The 27,907-nt window shown below is 37.6% G+C and overlaps 1 protein-coding gene across 1 annotated transcript in view; it reads left to right on the top strand.

Annotated features, from left to right (window-relative positions):
• Positions 1 to 1,228: 1,228 nt before the first annotated feature.
• The window catches only part of col28a2b (collagen, type XXVIII, alpha 2b), a 49,522-nt gene continuing 22,843 nt past the window's right edge, over positions 1,229 to 27,907 (top strand). Inside the window, exons 1-16 of the mRNA XM_052130511.1 lie at positions 1,229 to 1,388; positions 2,003 to 2,161; positions 6,927 to 7,480; positions 17,158 to 17,178; positions 17,273 to 17,332; positions 20,624 to 20,677; positions 20,762 to 20,806; positions 20,920 to 20,946; positions 21,066 to 21,110; positions 21,189 to 21,233; positions 22,915 to 22,968; positions 23,943 to 24,011; positions 25,196 to 25,264; positions 25,361 to 25,429; positions 27,079 to 27,147; positions 27,547 to 27,615. Coding sequence (XP_051986471.1) covers positions 2,005 to 2,161; positions 6,927 to 7,480; positions 17,158 to 17,178; positions 17,273 to 17,332; positions 20,624 to 20,677; positions 20,762 to 20,806; positions 20,920 to 20,946; positions 21,066 to 21,110; positions 21,189 to 21,233; positions 22,915 to 22,968; positions 23,943 to 24,011; positions 25,196 to 25,264; positions 25,361 to 25,429; positions 27,079 to 27,147; positions 27,547 to 27,615 — 1,407 coding nt within the window. The 5' untranslated portion in view covers positions 1,229 to 1,388; positions 2,003 to 2,004. The remainder of the gene's footprint in view (positions 1,389 to 2,002; positions 2,162 to 6,926; positions 7,481 to 17,157; positions 17,179 to 17,272; positions 17,333 to 20,623; positions 20,678 to 20,761; positions 20,807 to 20,919; positions 20,947 to 21,065; positions 21,111 to 21,188; positions 21,234 to 22,914; positions 22,969 to 23,942; positions 24,012 to 25,195; positions 25,265 to 25,360; positions 25,430 to 27,078; positions 27,148 to 27,546; positions 27,616 to 27,907) is intronic.

The following is a 27,907-nucleotide window of genomic DNA, read 5'->3' as shown; positions in this document are numbered from 1 at the left end:
TTGATTAATATTTTGAACATGGTGCGACGGTCAATTAATCGCAATTAATCACATGTATAAACATTTGCTGAGAATTCCCCTCAATAAACAATAATTCAATATAGAATGATGAAATTATATATATATATATATATGTATGTGTGTGTGTGTGTGTGTGTGTGTGTGTAATAAAATTACATAATAAAAAATTATTAAAATGCATTACATTATTGTGGCAGAGGAGTTGATAAGATGATACAAAAAGTGGCTTTAAAATACAATGTATTGTTTATTTCCATATTAATGAACAAAAGCCAATCATTGGCCTACTTGTTCACAGCAATCCATTTCGCAGATAAATCTGAGATTTATTATGAAGGCTTGTTTAAGAACCCGTCAATGTACACATGCATCAGACGGATGATTTTGGAGCATCTCACTTTAGTTGTGTTGCATCATGAACACAGTTTTTATGTCACTGTTTCAAGTTAAACATTGTTTAAAACTTAGAAAAACATGTCTTGAGATCCCTAAATTCGGATTTGCTCTCCATCAAGCTGTGTTTTGAACACATGTTTAGGGATCCCTCACTCGTCAGTCTCGCAAGATTCTCACACGGCGTTAATTTGAAGTATTTTAATAAAAAACGATTGAATCCGCACTTCAGTGAATGGATATTGTGAGTGGGGACACATCTGTTTGCATTTTTATTTGCGATTCTACTGGAAAGGGGTGCGAGCTCTAGAACACAAACAAAATCTCCACAAGAGATATAAATTTGCAAAGATTTCAAACAAACTTCTTTCACGTTGTCATTATGGGGTATTGTTTGTAGAATTTTGAGGAAAATAATGAATTTAATCAATTTTGGAATAAGGCTGTAACATAACAAAATGTTGAAAAAGTGAAGCGCTGTGAATACTTTCCGGATGCTCTGTATGAGGCTGAGTAAATGACAATAGAATTTCCTTTTATTGATGTTACCATAAAGTGTTACAGCTTGTACTAAATTCAAAAAATATTATCATAACATATTATTTTTATCAAACTTATGCATAGCCTTGCATTTTAGTGTGTTTTCAAATTAACAAAAATGTATATGTAAAAATAAATAAATGGGTGGGTGGGTTCCCCGGGTTCAAGGGAGGAGTTTTGGATATTTGTGTTCCTATGGATGGCAGCACATGTGCTATGCATGGACGAAGCTGCTACACACTTACATTTCTTCTCTTACAGCAAACACATGGACTCTTGACACATGTACACTGATTATCATTCATTCTGCATGGCATATTTTTATTAAACAAGGTACTCGGAGAGAAAAGCGGCCGTGAAGACTGTTATTTCAGCTGTTGAGTTTTGTTGGACTTGAGTTGGTCCTGTATTAATATTAGTGTTGTCACACAGAGGTAAGTGCAAATTTGACTTAATGATATTTGTTATTCAAGGACATAGAATCAAAGAGTCCAGATTTATCAGAATTTCACCTATATTTGGATCAGAAAATAACCAGGGCTCAGGGCAACAATGCCAAAGATATTGCAAATGTGGGGCAAAAAGTGCCTCACTGCAGATTTACTGTTTTATATATAAAATATATATATATATATATATATCCAACATGCATTTCAAAATATATTTAATTATAATGTATTCTAGTTATGGATTTAGACTTAATAGTGCCAGATATGTGTATTTGCATTCTTGGAGGTGAGATTTGTTGAATATGAAACCAATATAAAGTGTTTTTATTTGTAAGGGATAAGTATGTTAAAAAATAAAGCTAAAAATAATGATACAAAAAGAAGAAGTTACCTTCTGGTGTAAATGGTGTAATATAATGTTGTCAGGTTGATTCAGTTATATTTAAATAATATTTGACATGAAGTGTTGACGCTACTGTTTCAAAGTTTTGAAATTGCAAAGAACTTTGATCTCAGATTTTATAATTCAAATGTAGCAATGCGATACATTTGACAGTGAGCTTTTCCATCAGAAGTCGTGTGTTTGTGTCTCTACGTAGTGATGATGCAGTTGCGTGTGCATTGGCTGGTTTTGCTGTTTGGCCTGCAGTTTGTTTTGGCTCAGCTGGAAGATCTTGATGACAATGTTGCAGAAGAGAAGAGACATGGAAGAAATAAAAATAAACCTGTCACCTCTAATGTCATCCCAAAAAACAATGGTAAGTTATCAGAAAGCCTAAAAATGCCCGGACCTGAGTACATCTACTGTCCAGGTTTCTTGAGATAATAAAACATTTGTTCACGCAGGTTTCAGACAGGGTGTGGTCCTCACCTTTCCAACATTTGAGGTGTCAAAAGAGTGATCTTATAAAATGAAATCATTACCCTTACTCAAGTTTCACTGAGCCAACATTATTTAGTAATTAACATTATTTTAATGATACTCTATATATATATATATATATATATATATATATATATATATATATATATATATATATATCAGTGGGGATTTCTTTAAGACTGCAAGGGAAGCTCAGCTTCCCCTATAATGTCAAAAAATAATGGTCAAATATGTACTATTGTGTAAACAATTTATTGACTAAAAATGCATTAGAACACGTTCATCTTGAAGACGAGTTCATTCAGAATCAGCTACATTACATATAGCAGGTCGGCTGACTCGATTTACTTCTCATACATTCCCGTAGCGTCAGTGCATTTCCCTGTTGAAGCCGAGCGTCCATTGACTTCAACGGGGCTGCTCTGAACAGTTTTTTCAGTGCTCGAAAATAGACGGTCATTGGATAAATGCTGCGATTATGTCCCGCCCACGGACGCGCAGCGTCTCTGGGGGTGAATGAGGAGTGGGCTGGCCCGGACTCGGGCTTCCGCATGATGATTGGAGGATCTGTCGAAAGACTGCATCTCCTTTTGATTGACAGCGAATCTGTACTATAAGAAGTCACTGAAGCTATTTCAGCTCAGTCCCATCGTGGATTTCTCAAGTGTAGTCGAAAGACAAACTGCTGCAACCTATTTCTTTATATTTGTTTGGCTGAAATTGCTAGTCAATTTGCATAATACATTTCACACAATTATACACCACATTCCTTGTTTCAGTTTTACCAAGTTTAATATATTTTGTTTTAGAGCATTCCGTTCGTTCGTTCATTCATTCATTCATACAGTAGGCTAGGCTAGCGTCAGTGCGGGTGAAACTGCGCACAATGGCAGACGGTGCTAATATTGTCGACCTGATTTTGGCGAAGCCATTTGAAAGTCTTCCTTACGAGGAAAAAATTAGAATTAAACAGCAGGGCAGATCAACACCTAAGATTGATTTAGTGCAAAAAATAGGGTAAATAAGTTTATAATGTAGGCCGAAAATGAACTTCCCTCTTTGAAAGACCAGCAGCCGCCACTGATATATATATATATATATATATATATATATATATATATATATATATATATATATATATAAACATCTACCCTGAGGTCTACTTATAATGTTAGTAAAGTTTTTTTGCACTGGATCAGTCATTATTTAGTCATATACAGTACTATAATAATTTTCCTCCCTGCCTCTGGCCCTCTGTCTGAAACCATCAGTTTTAAGCTGCCTGGCCCTTTAAGACTTCACTGTAAATGCCCACTGTTGTGATTGGCTACAATCGTGCAGCCCTTCCAAAACAGACATATTTGAAACTCAATCCAAAGAAGATGAACAAACTCCACACAACATTATAAAACAAAATTTCAGCTTTAACACATAACGTACAACCAACACATTTAATTTAAATGTATCAAACTGTTCACTCAAGCACAGCATAAACGGTCCAATTTTAACTGCCCCCATCTTTCAATAACAGTTCCTTTGCAAAGCTTGAATCATATTGTGAATGTCACAAGCAATCCATGCTGATATGAGCTGGAAAAAGCACATGATCCAAGTTCACACTTTCTGAATACGCAGACGTGTCCACGGTGATGTTGGGGTGCTTCAACAGGCCAATGCAAAGTCGCAGGTCTTCACAAAGGGACATCTTACATGTTCCCAGTTTGTTTACACACAGAACGGCATGTGTTTCTCCAAGCTGTGGCAGCAGCAGAATGAGATGTGTTTTTTAAAGTTACGCTTGTAACGCTCTTAAAGTGCGGAGAACATCGCTGGCGTTGTGCGGAAACACGTGAATACAATCAAAGACGTCCGTCTAGTGCATATTTACAAAAGACCAACAATTAAAAATAGTACAGATGTGTGCAAAAATGGTTCAGGATGCCTTCAAAACAGCAAACAGCAAGTTGAAAAAGAAAGGGGGTTCACTTTTTAGTGTTATAACTTGACATTGCATCTTTTAAAAGTGGCAAGAGATTTAGGATAACAGTCAAAGCTGTGCACATTTACGTAGAAAAGCATTTCAATTCAAATAGGCACATGAAGTTGTCCTGTATAAGTCCTCAGTGTGACTGACTGAGCACCATTGGGCGAGTCATTAGGCTTTGATGACGGATGTATTTGTTCCTTGTGACGTAACACGTTCCACAAATTTCAAACTAGCTGTTTATGCAGCTTGGTTGAAATAAACGCTCTTTTTCTATTGAGGAAGTTTTGAGTTCTGAAACTTAAAAGATGCTTTTAGAGTACAATGACCTCTTATATGTCAAAAGATCAAGGAAAATGTTATTCCTCGTGTCCTGACCCCTTTAACTCAACTTTATTAGGTTTGTCAAACTCAATTTACTAAGGATTTAATAAATTAAAGGGTTAGTTTACCAAAACATGACAATCCTCTCGTGATTTACTTACCTTTAAGCCATCCCAGATGTGTATGACTTAACTTCTTCAGGATTTTTATTTTTAGAATCCACCTCTTCCTAGAGCATATCAAGCATTTCCATTCAGGATATGTTATACACAATTTCAAAATGTGCATAAAATAGTTGGATGGAAACCCAGCTAGTAAATTATAGAGAAACTTTGTCCAAAAGTTGATTTAAATAATTCAACTTCTCAATAGCAAGATAAGTTCACATGTGCTGGTTGCCACCTCTTCAGGGCTTCTGAGTTTAATCTGAACTCTGCTCACTGTCCCGGGGCAAGTTTTCTTTCTGACATGTTTCCTTCTTCATAAAGGTGATTTACTGAAGTCTGGGGTCCATTTCAGCTGTATCTCATTTTCCTTTACATTTACATGCCTGGTATTTAGGTACTACCTAAGCAGCTATCAAAGAATACACATCAAGTACCGTATATTGGCTGTCCTTTAATGTCCGAACAGGTCACACTAAGAGCAACAGGATGTCACAATCCAGTTCTAAAGTCCAAAACTCTTACTTTAAAGAATTATTCACTTGAAAAATTGTCATTGTCATTATGTATTCACCCTTTCATTTCAAACCCATATGCTGTTATTTTGTTAATGGAACACAAAAGAAGAGCAGTTCATAGAAACGGTCATAGAAACGACATGAAAGTATCCCATGTGACTCGTTCACTATATTTCTAGTCTATTTCTAAAGTCAAGTTTGATAGCCGGCAATGACTTTTGGTTATGACTCATGTGATTTCTTACTTCTGATAGTGCCATTAATGCCCAATTCGACGTGATGTGTCGGAAGGCACAACATTTTATTTGAAATAATTTGTTTAGTGATCTGTTCCTTGCATTAAGTTGCCGAATGGCTTGTATTATAGTACACACGTGAAATGGAATGCTTTAATCGTGCTTTTTTTGGTGTTTTTGGAGCTTGGCAGATTGTAATTGTATTATTTAAATATGTTCCTTAAGGTTCACTTATAATAGTAGTAAAGTTGTTTTGCACCAAAAACGTGATCATTTTCCACCTTCATTCTGACCCTCAGAAATGCTCGGTTTTGGTGCCGTTTCTCCTTTAAGACTTAACAGTAAACGCCCACTGTTACTCCCTTTTCACATCGCAAGCATGAGCGAGGCATGAACAGAGCGTATTTTGTTCGGCGTCCATAATAATAGATTAGAGCATTCATATCGGAAGCCTCAGCAGCGCGTCAGAGCGTCACGTGAGCTGCAGTGCATTGGGGGTTTCGGCTCCGAGTCTATTTTTGCAGCGCTGCTCAAACTCAGTTAAAGTGACAGACTCTGACGTCGGTAAATTCAAAACTTACCTCATTAGTGTACAGCAATGGATGACACAAGACAGACTGTGGAGGTGGAGAAGCACAAAGTGCTTTCTGACCCTGAAAATACTTTTTATAAGGACTCATCCTCAAAGGAAACAACCTGGGATGCAGTTGCTTAAGCTGTTTGTGCAGATGGAAAATTATTATTTTAATTGTTTTTGAAAGTGTGAGCCTTTTGGTTTGAGGAAAGTTATTAACACTTAATTTTTTTTGCTGGTGTTTAAAAAAAACTAACAAATTTTGCCTTTCAATGGCTGAATTTAAATATATATATATCTACTGACCCACTCCTGATAATCATTTTATAAATTATGGCCTTTATTAAAAGAAATTCTCACCGTAGTTACATATAAATCACGAGTAAGTATAGAAACAATGCCTTTTAAGTTTATTGCAAAATATTTATAAAAAGTATGTACAAATATATACGTCGTTCGAGAGTGCAGGGGAAAATGGTGGGATTGCGTCATTCGAGTGGGCGGTTGCTGCAGCACTCGTTTGTTTTCTGCGACTCTCTGATTGGTGGATTTTTCTCGTCGGTGTTCACAGGTATTAGTCCTTGGAGAAAATGAATTGGGGTTTTACTTCAGGAAACAGACTGCAGCCTATAATCCCCTGTAATTGGACACTTTTACTCTCAGAATATATAATGGCATTAATCATGGCTGGCTCTGATTGGTGCATTTCTACAGTGAAGTCAGTTACTGAGAACAGTTGCATTTGCTTGATCACTGAACATAAACAGAAATATTACTGAGTGTACCTTTTAATGTTTAGTTCTTGTTTCACATTTTCATTTGTCTCTTTCCATATTTCAGATGACGACTGTACTTTGGAGTTGGCATTTTTAGTGGACAGTTCAGAGAGTGCGAAAGACAACCATGCCCAAGAGAAGCAATTTGTTAATGAACTTGTTGACCGGATCCAAAACATTCGTATCCAAACAGGGCAGGGCCTGAACTTTAGAACAGCCCTCCTGCAATACAGCAGTCACGTGATCACAGAGCAGTCCTTCAAAGATTGGAGGGGTGTGCCCACCTTCCAAGACCGCATCGCACCCATTCCGTACATCGGGCATGGAACCTACACCACCTATGCCATAACCAACCTCACCCGCATCTACCTGGATGAATCTGGCCCTGGCACCATGAAGGTGGCCATCCTGCTGTACGACGGCGTGTCTCATCCCAAGAATCCCGATATATTCTCTGCATTATCTGATGCCAAGAACCAAGGGATTAAATTCTTCACAGTAGGTTTCACACCAGCTGCTAAAGTGGAACAGCTGCGCCTACTGGCGAGCCCTCCAGCCACTCGCTACGTACACAACCTACAGGACAAAAGAGTTGTGGACAAGATTGTTAACGAGATTGTGAGTAGCTTCTTCATATTTTCCCATATAAGATCTCTTTAATATTTCAAGTGTTTCTCCCAGAAAGCAATAATATTTAATGGAGAGAGAATGGAAACTTTCCACAAGCCTCCTGCTTCTCAGATGTTTCTCCTGAGAAAAGAAACTGATGAGTTTCAGAAAAAATCTTAGCAGTAAACTCACTTACATGGACACCAGAAAGTCATTTATTACGAGAAAGCTGCTTGAAACTCGAGAAAGGTTTGTCGTGATATCGGTTTTATCTTCACATCTTTAAACATGTGGCTCGGTCAGTAAGCTGCTGTCTCCACAGCACGTTATCTCCCACATAACCTTCGACACTACTGTAAATATCAAACATGGAAACTTAGAAAGGCTTTGCTGTTTTTTACACTATGTTGCTTTGCTTTTTTTCTAGATATTGCAGAGTTGCTGTGTTTGTTCGCTTAACATGTTTTATAGCGACCTGCACCAGACTTGTGCTGCAATTGTGGAGTTTCCCTCTTACCTCAAACTCTGGGATTCCCCCAATGCACTTGATCGCATATACAGTAGTTACTCAACCAGAATAGGCTTAGTTCCGCTGCAGTCACTGCATGAATTAGTCTTTAGCAGCTCTAAAACATTAAGGAGCGCTATAACCATAACATTTCAACAGGCAGGAGCTGAATGCCTCAAGTATGCAGACATGAGGAACAGTAGTCGATATTTTAAAATGGTGTGTATATTGGTATAGTTAATAGTGTATGTGTGACTTTCCCTTTTCCCATTATATTAATGACCACATAAACTGCGTTCTCCCATTTTCTCTTAATCCCTTAAGCAGCAAAACATTGTTCGTGATTACTGGATGTTTTTGTATACCAATTTCTGTGAAAACCATGTAATCAACCATTTACTTAAGTGCATGTAAACGGGGTCGGTGTTTCAATCTGTGCTCCGATTTGCCAAGATACCGAAGTACGCCGCCAAAGTTTCAATATAAACATTTCTCATCAAATTCTTCCAACGCCAATATATACAATCCACATTGAGTTGTATAGCTTTGTATACTCTTACAGTATGTCAACAATTGTCTCATTTTTAGTACTTCTAAGGAAATTGGGGAGGGCCAAAGTAGGACAATCAAACTTATTTTCCTATTTCATACCTATTTCATAAAATACATCTCTGAACCGTGGGCGGTTATGGCTCAGGTGGTAGAGCAGGTCTGCTGCTAATTGCAGGGTTGGCGGGTTCGATTTTCGGCCCACACGACCCTACATGCTGAAGTGTCCTTGGGCAAGACACTGAACACCAACTTACTCCCAATGGCAGGCTAGCGCCTTACATGGCAGCTCTGCCAATGGGTGATTGGGACACAGTGTAAAGCGCTTTGGTAAGCTCTAAGGTTAAAAAAGCACTATATAAGTGCAGACCATTTACCAAATAATTTTCTTACCTGTCTTCTAAGGGGCTACAGTTATATTGAGGATTGGGAAGGAAAAGGCAAGAGATTGCCAAGAAGTCAACACATTGTAATGGAGTGTTATTAGTTCACCCAAGAACTAATGGCTGAATCTAGCGTGAATATTCCAATTTAAAATTTCATATCACAATGCTTCTTTTCTATCGCCAACAATAGAGATTTTCAGTGAAAATGATACAGCTGTGAAATAAAGTTATTTTTTTATTTTGTATGGGAATACGTAAGTATCGAAATCAAGATTTTTGCTTTGAAAAACCAACTTTGAAGTGTAGAAATGATTTATATCTCTTGAGGGATCTTGGATCAAGAGAAGCATGTGTGCTGGGTTTTATGCTGCCTAAGAACGCACATATCCAGCAGCAATGGAAAAAATCTTATCTCTTTATCTTCCCTGAAGAAATGGAAAAACTTGAGGTGATTAATTCATTACTTGTGAGGTTAGAGCATAATAATTAAATGAGGCTAAAAATTCGTCAAAGTCGTGGCTTAGTGGCTAGCACACATGCTTCAGCATGTTGCAAGATTAAGTGTCACTTATGTCATTTTCCATCCCGGCCTCTTCCTGTTGAAAAGACCAGCACTGCTGGTCACCAGCATACATTCTGCTATGTTTAGGATGCTGGGGATGTGCTGGTGTCTTAATCAGACTTTGTAACTAGCTTAGCCAGCAAGATTCACCCAACTTCACTAGAAAAACATGCTGGTTGAAAAGACATTTTTAGCAGATGTTACAAATTGTAAAGCGAGAATTCTTTACGGGGCATTTTTTGTGCTTTTATTTTACATTTTGGGTACAGTTTTGCCACTTTAAGTGGCAATTTTGCCCCACGCCTCCATTCATTTATGTCCTGTCTATCTATAACATCCCTATAAATAAGATAAATAAAATGATAAGTAGCAAAAGCTCAAAGATCCGTAACTTGTAAAGAAAAGGGGTGTAACCCCGGTGCCCTGGCCAGATTCCCCCGATTGGCCCTAATCTATCATGGCCTCCTAAGAGTCTCCGTCCCTTAACTGGCTACATCACTCTACTCTACTCTCCTCTCCACCAATAGCTAGTGTGTGGTGGGCATTCTGGCACACTATGGCTGCCGTTGTATCATCCAGGTAGATGCTGCAAACTGGTGGTGATTGAAGAGATTCCCCCTATACTATGTAAAGCGCTATGAGTGCCTAGAAAAGTGCTATATACATTTAAGGAATTATTTATCCATCTAAAGAGCTGAATTGGTACAGTCTTTCTCTCAGTACCGACCACACATGTACTGTACATATGAAGCTATAATTAGATGTTTCTTGTTGTTATTAGGTGTTTTTCCTGACCTCACCTAACCAGGTGTGTGCAGTGATGCATGTCAGGTGCACATCTTGTTTGTCAGCACAGTCATCAGTGAGTGCCTGTTCGTGAGTTTCTATGAAATCTATTCCATTTATGGTTTTATGAGAAATTCCTCAGCTTCCTTACAGCCTTGGTTTACATTTTTTGACATCCTGTATCCTGTTGGAAGACAGTAGACAGGAACGCTGCATCTCACAGAGTGCAGCATCTACTTTTACAACTGAATCTGCTTGCCAGGACTGCTGTGGAGGTTTCCTCTTCTTCTCTCCAATCTCTGATAATTGAAAACAGAAAACGTGTCTTTTTAACCATGCTAAAAAAATCCTAGTTTGTCAATAGCTGGTCCAAGCTTTACCAAGCCTGTTTAGTTGGTTTAATCAGCTGGATTACCAGCTAGCATGGCTGAGGTTGACTTGGTAGATCAACCTGGTTAGGGCCAGTAGACCACCTTGGCTTAGCTGGTTAGGAGCTGGTTAATGTACTGTATGTAGTTAACTGTGTTCCACAACACAGCTTGAACTGTTTAGTGAGCTTAACCACCATAAGATGGGAAGACCTGTTTTTTACAGCAGTGCTGGCTGTTGTTTAGCTCACTGCTTGGATGCATGATTGAATTCATTTAATATGCAGTTCACACTCATCATGAGATTACACCATCTAGAAACATCTGAGGAAACAGCTATGATTGGTACTTGGTAGAGTCAAATACAGGGTCTTCAAGGTTCTATTAGCTAAAAGAGCTAAAGGTGGTTACTGGATTATGTTTTTGGATGGTTTTAGATGGAAAAAGCTAGTTATTTGTTGCTCCACACTGAGGCCAAGTTTGACCTGGTAGACCATCATGGTCAACCTGGTTTGGGCTGGTAGACCATCTAAGCTGATGGAAACCTGGTTAGAATTTTTGAATTACTTTAATATTTTTTGACTGTTTGAATTGCTTGCTTGAACAGATCACTCAATTCGTATGCAGAGCACAAAAGGAAATGCTTTGAAAATGAATATCTTGGGCCATCTTTGCCATACAATGGCAATTGATAGTGACTCACTTTAAAGCTTATAAAAGTAATAAAATAGTAGTCAATTTGACTCATGTGACATATTCCAAGTCTTCTGAAGGCATTTGATATAGAGTCTGAGTATATACGGCAATTGATAAAGAATGTACTTCATGGCCATTAATGAAGTATGTTCTTTAGGTATGCAGGTGAGTAGAAGGAAAACATTCCTGGACATACATGAATATATGATGTAGCAACAACAACCGCTAAAATAATTTACTCTGGTTTTCATAAACATGTACAATTGAACCAAATGAAACCGCTCTTTTGGTGTATAAAGTACTTATATTGTAGTTATTTTTTATTTTATTAATATAATTTTTTTAATTCAGAATTTTAATATGACGGCTCCTCTAACATGCTCTCATGAGAATGCAGAATAATTGTACGAGAAGGCAAAATCATAAGAAATTGTATATGTTGGCTTGTGTATAAATGCTCAGCTTTTGCTCACATAGAGAAAAACAAACGACTTGACAAGCAACGTTATCGCAATTTCTTTCATGGGTTTATCCCCGTATCTCAAACTTAACATTCATTTTAATAGTTAAATAACTTTTGTGTACAATGAAAGAAAGAATATATCAGGGTTTGGATTGAATATTGGTTTGCGTAAATAAATATGGAAAGAGTAACCAAATTAGTTAATTGACATTTCCTTTCTTAAAATAAAGTTTTGGAAAGGGGCTAGCTAACATTTGATGCCTGTATTTTTATTTTTTTTTATTCGATTTGTTGATTGGTTAGTGCATGAATGGGAATAAAAGTCAGACCTAGTCGTACTAGCCAAGTCTCAAGGAATCTTACGATTTCATCATCTTGAGGATGGCAGTGTCAGTCTAGTCTAGTTTTGGTCAATGATACCAAAGAGAAAAATCTTAATTATGTCATTTTTGTTGATTAACATATCATGCATGTCAGAGTAAAATTGATTAATATGAATGAAAATGACAGGATGAAATGTTGACAGTTTAAAGGACATTTTTGTAAAAGACAAAAATTATACCTAAAATAGAACACTGTGTGAAAACACAGCTTGTAAGAGTTATTTCAATAGACTATAGCGGCTTCTCAGCATGATTATGGAATAGTACTTGGCAGATCCAGTAGGTCATCTGGGCATTTCTCACCTACTCTGAAAACCCTAATAATTTGACTCTACTCAATTGAATTGAGTAATGGCATCTCCAAAACGTGTGTATTTAAGTTCACTTTCCTTGGTGTTCATATAGAATGAACTTAACTATTAAGGACTAAGTTATGGTAACTAGAAGCAAGTAGACTTTACTCAGATAACTGTTTAAATGTTGTTTCTACTTAAAAATTGTAGATAATAAAATAACACAGCTCAAATAAAGAAGATTATAAATGATTCTAGATCAGTCAATAAATAAACTTATTTCTTCACAGAAAACTCTAACCCTAACCCTGCACAGAAATCCATATATATGTGTGCACTTTAGTTGCACATGCACAAGGAGAACGGAGATAGTGATAATAGGCTTCAAACTGACCAAATGGGACACAGATCACCCTAATGGTAATACAAAAAAATATTAGCTAAACCTGTATACATTTTAATAACAACTATTTAAATTCCCCATTTTCCATTTGACCAAGAAAACACACTTAAATAATTCAAGCGCAAGGCATTTGGGCATTCCCCATAGCCTCAATTTTGTACTCAATCATTTGAGTTGTTAACACTTAAAATCTTAAATCTATTGATTTTTATGATAAATATGTTAAAGGAACATAAATATTTAAGTTATGAGCCCAAACCTTGATATTTTAAGTAATGTTTATTAAGACAACTTGATTTTTCTAGAAATGACAACTAGACGTAGACCGATATATCGGTTTTACCAGTTAATCCGTGCCGATAGTTGCTTTTTGGAAGTATCGGTTAGTGGCAAAAATTTGTGCTGATAGTTCCCGGTAGTTTTTTGTTCCTCTGTGGCCAGATTTTTTTTTACATTCTATAAATAAATTTTAAAGGTGCACTCAGTAATTTTTTCCTCATTAAAACGTTTAACTTCTAAATACAAAAATTGTAGTTTTGCAATATATATATAGGAAATCATGAGCACTCTACAATAAAATGAAGACTCCAGTTATATCAGTAACTTTATAAAAGTTGTTTTATTCCACATGGAGAGGGTCCACACATGGGGACTGCCATGTTAGGATCACATGGCCAGCCAAATACTACTCGCTTAATCTCAGTAACCGTCCTGTTATTTGACACTTTCACTAATTGATTAAAGTAATCATGGCTGACTGTGAATAGTACATTTCTGCAATGGCATCTGAAACTGAAAACTATTTATTTTAAATGATCATAAATGAGCATCCAAGCCGCTAGGTGTCAGTGCAAGTCCAAGATGACATAACAGCAAAAGTTACTGAGTGCACATTTAAAAATTGTCAGCCAGTTAATCAGTTATCTGCCTTTTTTACCACCTTAGTTATGGTATTGGCAAGCATTAAACATAAAAACATTAGGGTTTACAGTGTACTGTTTTATGAATATGGAGAATTTGGACATACTACTCAATTAACAGCTTTTGGTATACTATATACAGTAGTTGGGAAGTATATATGCATATTCGGATGCAGGGAGAGCCAGGTGTGATTTCTCAAGAGACCTACAATAGCGATATCTTTCGGGTAATAAGCCCATTTCATGTGTGGTATTCCAAAAAGAAATTACTTGCAGCACCTTGAAGTTGGCATGCCCTGGTTTTACTTGAATCTGAGTAAAATACGAGTCACTAGGTTGCAGTAGCTCTAAAGGGAACATCTGTTGCTCATTGGTGTGCTTGATCAAAGCTTTAGGGTACAACCGGCAGCATGATCCTGCATGCAGAGTGAATATCTGCACGCTAGCATGCTCTGGAACAACTATTGGCATGGGTGCTTGTCATCGAGACAAGAAAAGCACAATCAAGATCTCTAATCGTAGGCCAGGAGTAAACAGATCATCTTCTTTTTTCTGTTTACATCTGTTCATCAGCGGGCCATTTAAGCTAATGTGTCATGTTTTTGTCGCACTTATTTAAAGCGAAATAAAAAAATGGGAAACGCTGTTTCCAATGCAACATTATGCCAACTCTGTGTGCTGTTTACGATTGAGATCAAACGCCCAATTGTGCTGCAATAAAAAAAGCTTGTCATTAATTTCCTTAGTTCTTCTGTGATGTCAGCGGTCACAGATGAGTCTTCGGATGCATGTCTATCGTCAATGTCCATACACATGATGTTTTACCCAAGGGATGTTTGTCTGTCTTTTCTTCACTTCCCTCATTCTCTATTGTTCTCTAATGTTCTCTTTTTGTTTTTCTCACTCACATAGACTAGTCAAACTTTCATGAGAAACTGAGAAACTTTCTAAGAGCACTTTCAGACTTTCCTCCAATATACGTGTATGTGGCAGCCTTTCAAGAATGCTTGAATGAGCGCATGCTTGCATGCATATTAGTGCCCATAGGGAACAGAAGTCACAAATTAGATCTCTTTAATATTGCTATTGTTTCTCCTAGACAGCAGTGAGATTAATTCAAGATTTTGCTTAAGTTTCCTGCATCTCAGATGTTTCTTTTGAGAAAAAACCCGTTATCTATACCTGATGGCTTTGACTTTTTATAGGTTAATGCAAGATAAAAGGGAGAAATTGACCCTCTTTTGGTTGCTGAATTGAGAGTTCTCATTTCCTGATGTCTCTTGATTCATGGAAGCAGTTTCGGGATGTTTCGGAGTATCCGATATTACAAACTCAGACTTAAATCATTCTTCATTCTTGAGATAGGTGCAGAAAAATGGGATTAGCTCTGCTTCTGTAAGTTGCTCTAAGGGGTGACTGTGCTTCCAAAAATGGAGAGCTTGCCTTGACAGTAAAAAACATTAGAGTAAACAGTAAAAATATTACTGTACATGTCTGAGGTTAATTTTAAAGCTAAAGAATGCTTGCTGTTAATTAGCTCTTGACAGAGGCAGCCTAAATAGTATAGTTCACACACCCAAAAATGAAAATCATTTCATTATTTACTCACCCTCATGTCAGTCCAAACCCGTAGGCAGTTGGGTTTTTTATTTTTATTTGGAACACTATAAGAAACATTTTAACTAATGTAGTAAATGCTCCTCTTTTCCATAGAAGGACAGAATTTCTAACACAGACAAAAAAAAGAACACTGTTAAAGCATCACAAAAGTAGACCATATGCACTATATTCCAAGTTTTCTGAAGGCATGTGATAGCTTTGTGAAAAAAAAAAGAGGTCTGGAATGAAAAGTAGTTGAGAAAATAATGACAACATTTTCATTTTGGGGGGAATTATTCCTTTTACATAATACAGTTACCACAACTGAAACAATTCTATGACTTAAGCCCTATTCGGACGGCACTAGTTTTCCTTGAGGTGGTTAGGGAAATTCATGTTTCTTAGACATGCTTTGTGATTTTAATCCTGTCCAAATCTGACAAGTCTGTGTTTTTCTCACACGACCTCTTATTGAGGAAATCTTATTCCATCCAGGTAAGATACTCACCTTAATTTCTCCGCACAATTACGTAAGGTTTTAATCAAGGACTGAAAACGATTCAAGGAATGATAACCGACAACGAACAACATTTTTGGTAGAACGTAACCGAGAACGGGAACAAAGTCATTTTCAATTGTTCTGGAGTGAAATCATTATTTTTGAATGCTGGTAACCGATCATAACCTGTTAATTTCATTCCAATATTTTTTAATGAAACCAAAGGCCACAGGGTTTATCACAGTACATATTTGGAATTATACCACTTAATGTTGCCCAAAAAAAACATGCGCTGTGATCCTGAAAGTAGCTGCTGCATCACACATTTATTTTCCTAATTGCCCATTGTGGATGTCGCATTGTGTGGATGAAGACCTTTTTAACAACAGTGCATAATTACATATAATTATTAGATATACATGGACGGTACTTGATTAGAAGTACATTTCTCAGTTGTTTCCAAGTCTTCACAGAATTATTGTTAGATATGATGCAATATACCACAGTTAGTTCCGGTCCTCAAATCTGATTGGACGAGAGACGTTCCATGAGCACTGATGACGCTTCACTGTGTGTGTGTATCACTCCGCTTGCGTTCATACTGTTCTAAACTAAAGTGTAAGCATAATACATATGTGTTAAGAGTTACCGTCTTAATTTTTGAAATTACATATGTTAGCCAGCAGGTGGTGGCAAAAGATAATTTTTGTGTGTAATATGAGCCTGTTGGTGACGTAAAGTGAATCCATTAGTCATTGTTTACATAGAACTGCGCTCCGTGATCACTGGTATTACTAATACATTACCAAAGATAGGAAATAGCTTTAAACGGCTTTAAATGGACAACTTCAGGATTAAGGCTCATGCCGAGAGACACAACAGGCTGATTTATTACAGAACTCATGTGCTTACCTTTTATTGGAGTTTCCACATTGGATACATACTGTTTAAAATGGCGGAGGACATCACTGTTTCTATAGTGAATGACTCTTGCGCACTGGCTACCATGAAATAGAGAGGAATAACCCCGCTTGGATGTGTATTTTCGATTGTTAAAGCTGATAGCATCTCTGTAGAGATCTGTAATTAAAATGATACTTGAATTAACCATATGCTTGTAAAGATTTCACTGATGAATTCACCACACCAGAAATATTTAATGGCATATTTTCACTTATTTCTGATAATAATTGTAATAATTGATAAATTATATTTTTACAAATGTACTTTTCTTGTAAATGAATATTTTTTTCACTTTTGTTTCAATCTAGACTGAGGTGGCCAATGAAGTGGTAAGTGTTTATTTGACAGAATTACTTTAAGAGAGATTATAAATGACATTACTTGCTGTGAATAAAGTGTGTTTTTGTATGTCTGTCCCAACAGTGTCCGCTTTCCCCAAAATGCACATGTGAGAAAGGAGAGAGAGGACCCAGTGGACCCGCTGTAAGTGTGGAATATTCTTAAAAATCATGTTTCAACACACCAGAGAATCTTGGCTCTGTTCCAAAACCTAGTGGAGGATTCATGGGAGCACCAGTTTTTATTTTTTTACACAATAAGTCATCATTTTTGTCTTTTAAAGAAAATGTCCTTTTGAGTCAATCCTTCATCATATCATACTCATTCATTTTAGTCAGTTTTACTCTAAAATGGCATATCATTTTAGTCTACAAATACAGCATATTTGATATTTTAGTTGATGATAATGTGCAAAGTGACAAAAACATGTATCAAACTATAACAGACCAAACTTTAACCAAATATTCAAATATTTATAAAAATGTAAAAACTACTCACAATTATTTAAACATGTATCAAACATATTAAAGATTAAAATTTTTAACATACAATATTATACAACATGAGAAATATACTAAAGTATATAGGCTACTTTTAGAAGTTATCTGTTGTAAATTCTTCACATTTAGACAGTTTAGGATATTGCATTATGTGTAGTGCATTTTTAAAGGGATAGTTCACCCAAAAATGGAAATTCTCTCATCATTTACTCACCCAAATGCCACCCCAAATGTATATGACTTTCTCTCTTCTGCTGAACACAAGAAATATATATTAGTCCTTACATTTCAAGTGAATAGTGGCCAGAACGTTGAAGCTCGAAAAGCACATAAATGCAGCATAAAAGTAATCCATACGATTTCAGAGGTAAAATCCATGTCTTCAGAAGCAATTTGTTCACTTTGGTTGAGAAGCAAATCAATATTTAAGTAAATTTTCCCTAATGCCTTTCTCTCTCCAATGTTTGTTAATAAGAAGACCAAATTCATGCAGGCTCTCGTGTGACCTAAGTGCGCACATTTATAGTGAAAAAACACATAAATATTGATCTGTTACTCACCCAAAGGGATTATATCGCTTTAGAAGACATACATTTAACCACCAGAGTTGTATTGATTACTTTTGTGTTGCCTTTATGTGCTTCATGGAGCTTCAAAGTTTTGGCACCCATTTACTTGCATTGTGAGGACCTACAGTTGAAATATTGTTCTAAAAATCTTAGTTTGTCCTACACATCTGGGATGGCATGAGGGTGAGTAAATTATTAAATAATTTTAATTTTTGGGTGAACTATCCCTTTAAGGGGATATGCATTGTGACTACATATATAACTTAGTTCAAGTTCATCTGTTCATTGGTGGTGCAGTTATAAGGTTGCGTTTATTTTGTGGGACGTTATTAATCTGGGAAATCCACAACATACTGTTATTTGAAGTAATTCTTTCTAGATTTTTCTTTCTTAAAAACATGATAAATTAAATTAAATAAAAAAAGTGGCTCTTTTCGCAGAGAACACAATTCAAGAATCCATTTCAGATGGTGAATGAAGCAAGAGAAATGTCGAAATGCTTGGCTACATGCCCATGCTGTTAATGTCAAATGTTCTTATCTGCTCATGTATGAGGCTCCATTTCAGTAAGGATTCAGTTCACTAGGTTATGGAACAGAGTCTTTGCATTTCCACACATTACAGTGAAGCTGAACAAGATCTGCGCTCAAGTTACATCTAATATTACACATAATTATGTCTAAATGGCTTTACAAATATGCACCAGATACATGTGGTGACACATCTAAGACATTAAAGGTAGCTTTCCTTATACACAAATGGAGACTCAGATTTATTCTTTCTGGAATTTTTAAGCAATGCGGTCTCCTTGAATATGTATAAAATAACTGCGAAGTTTAAAAAATGTTGCCGCCAGCCTCAAGCACTCGCTTTTCTTTATTATAAGTAAACTGAATTAACTAGTAGACATTCAATTAAATAGTGAGCACTAGTGAAATTAAATGAATCAGGTCAAGGGTTTTATCAAAACAACTTTGAGAACAGAGGAATATTTCCTACTTAAAAATAAGAGCTGCACGCTGGTTTTAGGTTGAGAACCTAAGAAGACATCATAAACACAGTAACTGTGTTCAAATCTCTTTAGTTGGTTCAATGATGTGACTTTCATTTTTTTCCTGGATCTATTAAAGGTGAACTCAGTAATTTTTTTCCTGATTAAAAAAGTTTTACTTATAGAGAAATTAATAGTAATTTTGATCATGTATAAAATCATGACCACTCATGTGAGATGAAGAGTTCAATCATGTCAGTAACCTTATAAATGCTGTTTTATTCTACATGGAGCAGGGGCGCCTCATAGGGGCAGCCATGTTAGAATCACATGACCAGCCGAATACTTGCTTAATCTCAGTATTAAATGAATCCTGGTTTACTGTACAGAGTGAATTTCTACAAGGGCATTGGTAACTGAAAACTACTGTGTTTGAATGATGCTGCATCCAGGCCACTAGGTGTCAGTGTAAGCAAATGTGAGCCACATCGAAATACTTAAAGTCGGCATGAAACGGAAGTTGCGAGCGACTTTACTTCCGTATTGTGATGTTTTCATCTTATGAATCATCTTATGGAGACATTTGTACGAAAAGTGCCATACTACAAAGTTTCACTAGCATTAGAATAGCATTTAAAACAGATTTAAGTGCAACAAGAATGTTTTCAGACGTTTTTTTGAAGATAGATAGTGAGTCAGCATCACGGATTGAGTTGGGAAGGTCATTCCACCAATGTGGTATGATGAAACTAAGAGTCCTGGAAAGTGTTTTGGTGCCTCTTTGTGTTGGTACAACAAGGCGGTGTTCCATAGCCGACCGCAGGCTTCTGGCGGGAGTGTAGATCTGCATAAATTATTTTAGGTATGCTGGAGCAGACCCAGTGACTGTTTTGTATGCCAGCATCAGAGCCTTGAATGTAATACGTGCATCAACCGGCAGCCAGTGGCGAGAGACAAAGAGTGGTGTAACATGCTATTTACATGCATATTAAAACTGGCCATATAGAAATAAAGTGTTATTTTAATTAAATTATAGTTTGATTTACCATAGTTGACCATGTTGAAGTAAAACAACTCTTTGTCAAATTCAGAAAGTTCCAGATGCTTGGATTCTTGGATCACAAATTAAAAAATAACTCCAATATATGCGATGTAAACATTATAATTTAGTTCATTTCGAAAAAAGTTTATTTCGTAAATGAAGACCCTAATCCTAACATATGAAAACAGATCAAAATGCACTATTCACTGCTAAGCTTCCCCTTCGCCAAAGCTTTGAAATGTCATTTAGATTCTTGTTCACATTAAAAAAAAGAGGCACATTTCTTGTTTCTCTATTTCTATCATCCTGTCTCTCTTTCTCTGAGAATCACAGGGTAAAAAGGGTCGGCCTGGAGATGATGGAAGTCCAGGATCCAAAGGGCAAAAGGTCAACATTATCTTCAATTAACTCTCATGCTTGTTTGTGTATTACCTGTTTGTTAAACTCTAAAATGTGATGTTCTTCCTGCAGGGAGAAGGCGGATTCAGTGGACCTCCCGGAAGAGAGGGGATGGAGGTGATTCTGGCTAGAACAAGGCCTAAAGTCACTCCATTCTTGACATGGTTTATAACTGATATCTGCATGTGTAATTTGTTTTCTCTCTCCGTATATTCTGTGTTGATGATCAGGGGAAAGCGGGATACAAAGGAGAGCAGGTGATAAACCTCATGACACTCATAACACATAATCATATCTAGATATAGACCCTTCTTTAACAACTGCTGTTCATCTAGATTTGTGTCTGACAGTTGTCCTTGGTTCTTGTTTTCATTAGGGTGAGAGAGGAGAGTGTGGAACTCCAGGAATCAAAGGAGACAGAGTGAGTTTTCACATATACAGTTCAGTTCATCCTTATTAACCGCTGTACTTTTATGTGTTAATGTCTGTTTCTTTAAAGGGTCCTGAGGGTCCAGTTGGCATCAGAGGAAGTCGAGGACTGCAGGTATGTCTTCATAATTATCTGGGATGCATAAAAACAAATATTTCATTCTTTGTTTCTAGCTGATGCTAGTTTCTGCTTTCACTCATACTTGAACAGAATAGTTCACACAAATATTAAAATACTGTCATAATTTACTCACTCTCATGTATTGTTTTTGAAGACTTTTTGGACAAATGTTCATGCAGATTTTTCACTTCAATGACAGTTCATAGAGAACCATGTCTGTCAAGCTCCAAAAAGTACAAAAACATATCGTGCACCAGGGGTTTTAAAACTGGGGTCCGGAAGGGAGTGCAAAGTGGTATTTTTTTATACATTATTTGACATTTTTACTAATTAATTCAGAAATCATTAGATTAATCAAGATTATTTTATTGTATTGACAGCCATAGCAAAAAATAAAAAAATTATATAAGTTAATATATTATGAAATATAATCTTATTTGTAAGAAATAAGGGTTGTTTTCTGTAAAGCTGCTTTGAAGCAATATTTATTATTTTATTGTTTACTTACAAATGTATTTATGTAGCACATTTCTCAATAAATATAAATATATCAAATATTGTTTTAATGGAATTTAATTGAAAATGTTTCTCTTCAGATAGATACATCTTAACATTACACCAGCATAAGAAAGAAGCACTGTACTTAATAAGTGTCATGATCCTGTCACTCAGTCAGTCTGGGTATTTGTGTGACATCACTGTTCTATGTCTGCCTTGTTTTTGTTTTGTTTGTTTTTTGCTTGAGCGCACGGCTTCGGTTGTGGTTTCCCTGCCGTGCGCTTTTCGGTCTGTCTTTTTTCATGTCCGGCGCATGAGTGTCCATCCTGACCTCCGTGTCTGGTTTGGTTTTGGGATCCGGACACTCATGCTCAGGACATGCAACAAGACCGACCAAAAAGCGCACGGCAGGGAAAGCACAACTGAAGCCATGCACTCACGTAAAAAAACAAAAAAACAAAAGAAAAAAACAAACGTGACAGATATAGAATCATACCTGGCAACGCTCCCGTTTTTCCCGGGAGTCTCCAGTATTTCACACCCATCTCCCGCCCCCTCCCATTTTGTTATTTCTCCCAGGAACCGCCGGTAATTTGTATGGCCTAACTCGTTATATGAATAATCACATTATTCCAAGGTTGTCCGGTTGCCAGATCTTGTATGGAACGCATGTAGGGCTGAACTGGGAAGAGAAATCGGCCCGGGATTTTACATGGCAACTGGCCCAAAAATTTTCGCGGTGCCATTTTGTGGTCCGTTCTGCATAACGCGGCGGCTCATTTTAGCTTATTTAGTCTTGGTGATGTGCACTCGTGCCATTTGGGTGTTTGTGTCTTGTGAGAGCATGTGGTTTTGATTTGTTTCTGTTATGCCGCGTGTCTCTCAGTCTTGCGTTATATATAGTATTCGTGGAAAACGAAATTTGACACTTCACAAATATATTGTATGGCTTCAGAAGACTTGGCATATTTCTATGGTTGTTATTTCTCCATTTTTGAGCTTGACAGATGTGTTCACTTTAAAATCATATGGAAAAGAGCTACATGAAGATTCTTCAGAAATTCTACTTATGGGTTCCATGGTAAAAGTAATAGCATACTAGTTTAGAATAACTTGAGGGTGAATAAATGATAACAGAAATTATTAATCCTTTAATGTGTCTCATATTTCTCTTCAGGGTTTGCCTGGACCAAATGGGGACATTGGACCTGAGGGCCAGCCTGGCAAAAAAGTGAGATGAATTTAAGTCAAGGAAGGCGATCAGTAGATTTAAATCCCTGTTTGGTCTTACAGGATATTGACACGTTTGTTTATCCTGTGGAAACATGGATCAAGATTGTATTTATTATTTTATGTTTAGTCATTTTAAAGTGCTGATGTGCATCTATGTGTTTCAGAGCAGAACTCCGCTTAATTATTTTTCTGGAATTTACTTTTGACTGATGGCTGTCATGTTAGTGAGGAACAGATTAATGCCTGAACATGCTATGGCACATACATGTGTGTGTATGTACGTGTGTGTATGTGTGTGTGTGTGTGTGCAAGAGATTGCAGGTGCTCTGCACATCAATATATGTCTTTGACAGGTGAAGGTGTTTTGCCTAATGTGTCTGAGCACAGTAATTACAGTCTAAATTCTTTAATTCAATATGACTGACATGAACCACGTGTTTTCAAAGACCCCCATTTGCATCTGCCCATTTAAAGAATGCAGATATTTGTCCTCACATGTACCTCATAGGCCCTGTTTACACCTGTGTTTTGGGCGATTTGCTTGAAACGGGACAAAGATAAAGAAGAGTGTAAACTCTAAAGAAGAGATTTGTCCACTCTAACTATATTCAGAGGTGGTCAAATCAGAGGTGGTCAAAAAAAGTGTGACCACATTGGGCTCGTGGTGTAAACGTGCATGCATTGGAACAGCGGTGAACATTGAACAGTCTGGTTTGCATTTTGTTCCTTTTACAAAGCTATCATATGGCTTCAGAAGACTTGGAATATAGCACAACGGTCATATGAACTACTTTTAATTTTATGTTACTTTTATGGGTCTTTTGGGGCATTTAAAATCACCGTCCACAGTTGCCAGGATTATTTATCTCCGAAAAAGCATGGAGATAAAGGAATATGTAGAGAAAATAGAACATTGTGTTTCCTAATCACACCTAAACATTGGATCTGTTCTGATTGGTTCTGGTTCTTCAGGGCGAGAGAGGCTTCTCCGGGCCACCAGGAATCCAGGGAGAAACTGGGATTGGATTTCCTGGACCAAAGGTAGGCTTGAAATATACAGTGGCCCCAAACAGTATTTGGACACTTAAGAGACACTAAAAATGTTATGAATGCCATTGCATTAGATAACAAAATATCAAATCAAGTGGAGTTTATTTTAAAGGCAGACCAAGGGGCAAACAGACAGTCCAAGGGGGGCACAAAGGGCAAACAGGCAGTCCACGGGGGCACAAAGGGCAGACAGACAGTCCAAGGGGGGCACAAAGGACAAACAGGCAGTCCACGGGGGGCACAAGGGGCAGACAGGCAGTCCAAGGGGGCCACAAGACGGGGACTGGGTCAGGAGGCCTGGGAGGTGGCCACAGGACAGGGACTGAGTCAGGAGGCCTGGGAGGCGGCCAAAGGACAGGGACTGGGTCAGAAGGCCCGGGAGGTGGCCACAGGGCCACGGCCATGGAGAACTCCAATGGTGGAGCCGTAGAAGGCGGAGCCATGGAAGATTCAGGTGGTGGAGCCATGGAGAACTCTGGGGACAGAGCCGTGGAAGGCAGAGTCATGGAAGGCTCAGGAGGCGGAGCCGTGGGAGGCGAAGCAATGGAAGGTTCTGAAGGCGGGCCGTGGAAGACAACGGGGAATCGTGACAAAAGCTCAGATTCTAAGCTTTCAAATGGTATCAGATATGCCTGACTTGTAGATCCGGGGACTTCTAATTTGTAATCCTTAATTTATTACACGCTCCTGGCCCACCAGTTGAAGATGTTAAATGTTAAAACAATAGTTCAAGTGTTCAAAATGAAAATAAAACTTATTTGGACACATTAGTGGAACATGTCCAAACTTATTGTGTTGAACTACACCTGTGGTTTCTGTGCTAGCACACCTGTGTGAGCTTGAGGGGAACTTCGTATATCCACTAAAATGACCTTGGTTGGGGAAAAGTCATTGCCAATTTGGCTCAGAAATGTTTTGCTTTCCCTCTCAGGAAGTTTTGCGTTCCCTTGTAATAAATTAAAGTTAAGAAACCATGCTTTTAATACAGGATACTGTATCCAAATGCCACTTGGTTTGTTATTTTTTTTTTCTGTAATGCATTTTTTGTGGAATTTAAAAAAAAAAATTTTGGGGGCCACTTTATTTGAAACTAGCTTGCATATGATATCAAGTACCCAATGCACTAATATTTGTTATCATAATTTCATGAATGTGTGTATTTCCTTCCTCAATAGGGAGATGTGGGGTTCCAAGGCAGAATGGGTCCTCCCGGGCCTCCTGGGCTTGGCGAGCCAGGCCTGCCGGTAAGAAAATGCAACCATGCTCCCATGCACAAATGCTAATTTACTTAAAATATTGAAGTAGTTGTATTAACCTTGACTATCGTGTTTGGGCTAAAGGGGCCACAGGGGCCGCAAGGTCTGCTGGGAGAGAAGGGCCCTCCAGGAGAGGGTTTACCAGGGCCAAAGGTACACACTTCATTGTACACTGTTTCATTGTTTTCACCAGTCAGCATGTGTTTGTGTGAAAGAATGCAGTGTATTCGAGTGAATTATGAGTCATATCAAGGCTGCGTAGACTTTAAATGTGTTTTTTATGAGACGTGTGTCCTGCATACATGGTTTGTATCAGATACTCTTTGAAATGTCTCAATATGGTATTGAGCAGATCTTTCCTCCTGACCTCTGACCTCAGTGTGTGCCAGAGCTATCTAACACTCTTACATCTCTTTTTTTATTTTCATCAAAAGATAAAACTTAATCAAATCATGCTGTTGTTTGACTGCTGCCATGTACACACTTCAGATAAATATGGGTTTTACTCCTCTTTCGAGGACTTTATTACATTCTGTTCCGAACTGAATTAAATTTGTATTAGTTTCACAAGCTATTTCAGATAAAATGTCCATTTTGCTTACAATATTCTAAAGATATTTTCTCTCAGCTAATGCTGTTAGTTATACAGGGGACCTTCTAACTTGGTTGTACGTTATGACAATATTTTTAAAATGTTATTTTATGATCAGTTTTTCATAATTTTGGTCATATTGAGATTTTTGAAATATATAATAAAAAAATAATTAGTAATTTGTACTTTTTAAAATTATTTACATTTGCCGCGTTTCCACTATCGGGATAAATGAGGGCATGCTAGTACGTGCTAGGGCCTGTTGCGTTCCCACTGTCACTTCCGGGTCTTCATCGTGCCTCCTCGGGGCCAACGGCCTTTGGCCTGCTGATTACCCTTGGGCCAAACATGGCCATTCGGGAATTGAGGCGGGTTTAATGTCAAAGCCGGAGTTTGGCCGAACTTGCAGCACACAACGGTACATTTTCGAGAAATTAACTTCCATGGTTTGGTGAAAGATTGTGTGCTGGGACATCATTTCACTGTTAGTGGAGAGACTATTTGGGACAACATGGAAGTTACAGTCTGTGAGTTGTCTATGCTAACTTATCTTGCTTGCTAACTAATGTTTACATACAAAAGCTTGAGCTTCCCTCTTGCTTGTGAAAAGAGTGGAGTGTTATGGGTGGGTTTTAGGGCAATGCCGCAGGGCTTTTAGTCCGATGGTAGGAATGCCAATCAAGATCAATTTTGGTCTCACGGCTCGATGTCCGATGCTATTAGCCCCGGCTCACCAGTTGATAGCCCTGGCCAATAATGGAAAAGCAGCTATTGATATGTTGAACAAGCGTAAAACGTTACTGTTCCTTTAAGATTAGCAGCAGTTCAGCAAGCTACTCATAAAACAGTTTTGGCTGAGCATGTATTAACGAGAATGGAATTGTTTCTTTACCTTGATTAGAATTAAATATTTCTATTTTTGTTGTTTTTTATATCAATTAATGACAAATGGATTGCGTGGATCTTGTCTTTGGACACACATTACATGGAAAGAGTCAAACCAAACTTGTACTTTCAACACTCATCAGTGAAATGATAGTGTGCAATTTGGTCACATGGGAGTGGTTAACTTGCTTTATAGAAGGTTACGCATAGAGTAAAAGATTGAACTTGGGTTTTAATAATCAATATTGGGTTCGTTTAAATAAAGATAGCTATTAATCGAGAAATCCATATTTTTAACAGCCCTATTAAATTGTGTCTTTTACAGGGAGAGAGGGGTCTGGAGGGGCCAAAGGGACCGAGAGGGCCAATAGGTCCAGGCCTTAAAGGAGACAAGGTAAAACACATATTCACACCACATACTGTACATTGTGAAATGGCTGAGAAAATTATGGACTGACAGACCACCCGTGCTGACTTGCATTCATTTTATGGTGTAATTATTTGCTTAATTTGCATGATCAAAACTTCCTCTGCAGATGCTTTGTTGGAACATATCACAGCGCGTGCTGTATTCATATGAATACTCGATATTAATGTAATATCCTCCCACATTCCGACTACTCTTAATAAAAACTTTTTTGATTGCATTGCTTCTGTTCTCATAGTTTCTCTGCTCAGGGGTGTGTAGCATGTTACACTGCATCTGTTTATTAGAAATTGCCCCATGCCCTGTGCTGTTAATGCCATGTACCCTTATTGCAAGAATCTTTGTTGGCGTGTGTTTTCTCTTAAGGGTGATTTTGGTCCTTCTGGGCGTCCAGGACAAGTGGGGCTTCCTGGCGCAGGAGTCCAAGGAGAGAAGGTATTGGCAAATCAGACTCACTGTGGGGGCCAGTTCCCCTCTGGCTAACATCATGTTTATAATGCCAATATTACTTATGTATATAGTGCAAGTCATGGATTAAAATGAGTAAGCTAAGTATAAGTAAGTAAGATGAAGGGTTTTATTGGCAATTAAATTATAGTCAATATATTCCATTTTAAGAGTGTAGTCCATCATTAGACAAGGGGGATGTGTCCAGAGATAATGTGGTGTATCACAGTTCAGCCTGCAGGCTCATTTCGGTGAGGTTCGGTGGGGTCCATCCTAAATC

This window comes from Xyrauchen texanus, chromosome 7 (genome assembly GCF_025860055.1).
Source record: "Xyrauchen texanus isolate HMW12.3.18 chromosome 7, RBS_HiC_50CHRs, whole genome shotgun sequence".
NCBI classification, from domain to species: domain Eukaryota; kingdom Metazoa; phylum Chordata; class Actinopteri; order Cypriniformes; family Catostomidae; genus Xyrauchen; species Xyrauchen texanus.
Note: the sequence above shows the minus strand (reverse complement) of the source record. Positions and strands in the feature narration are given on the sequence as shown.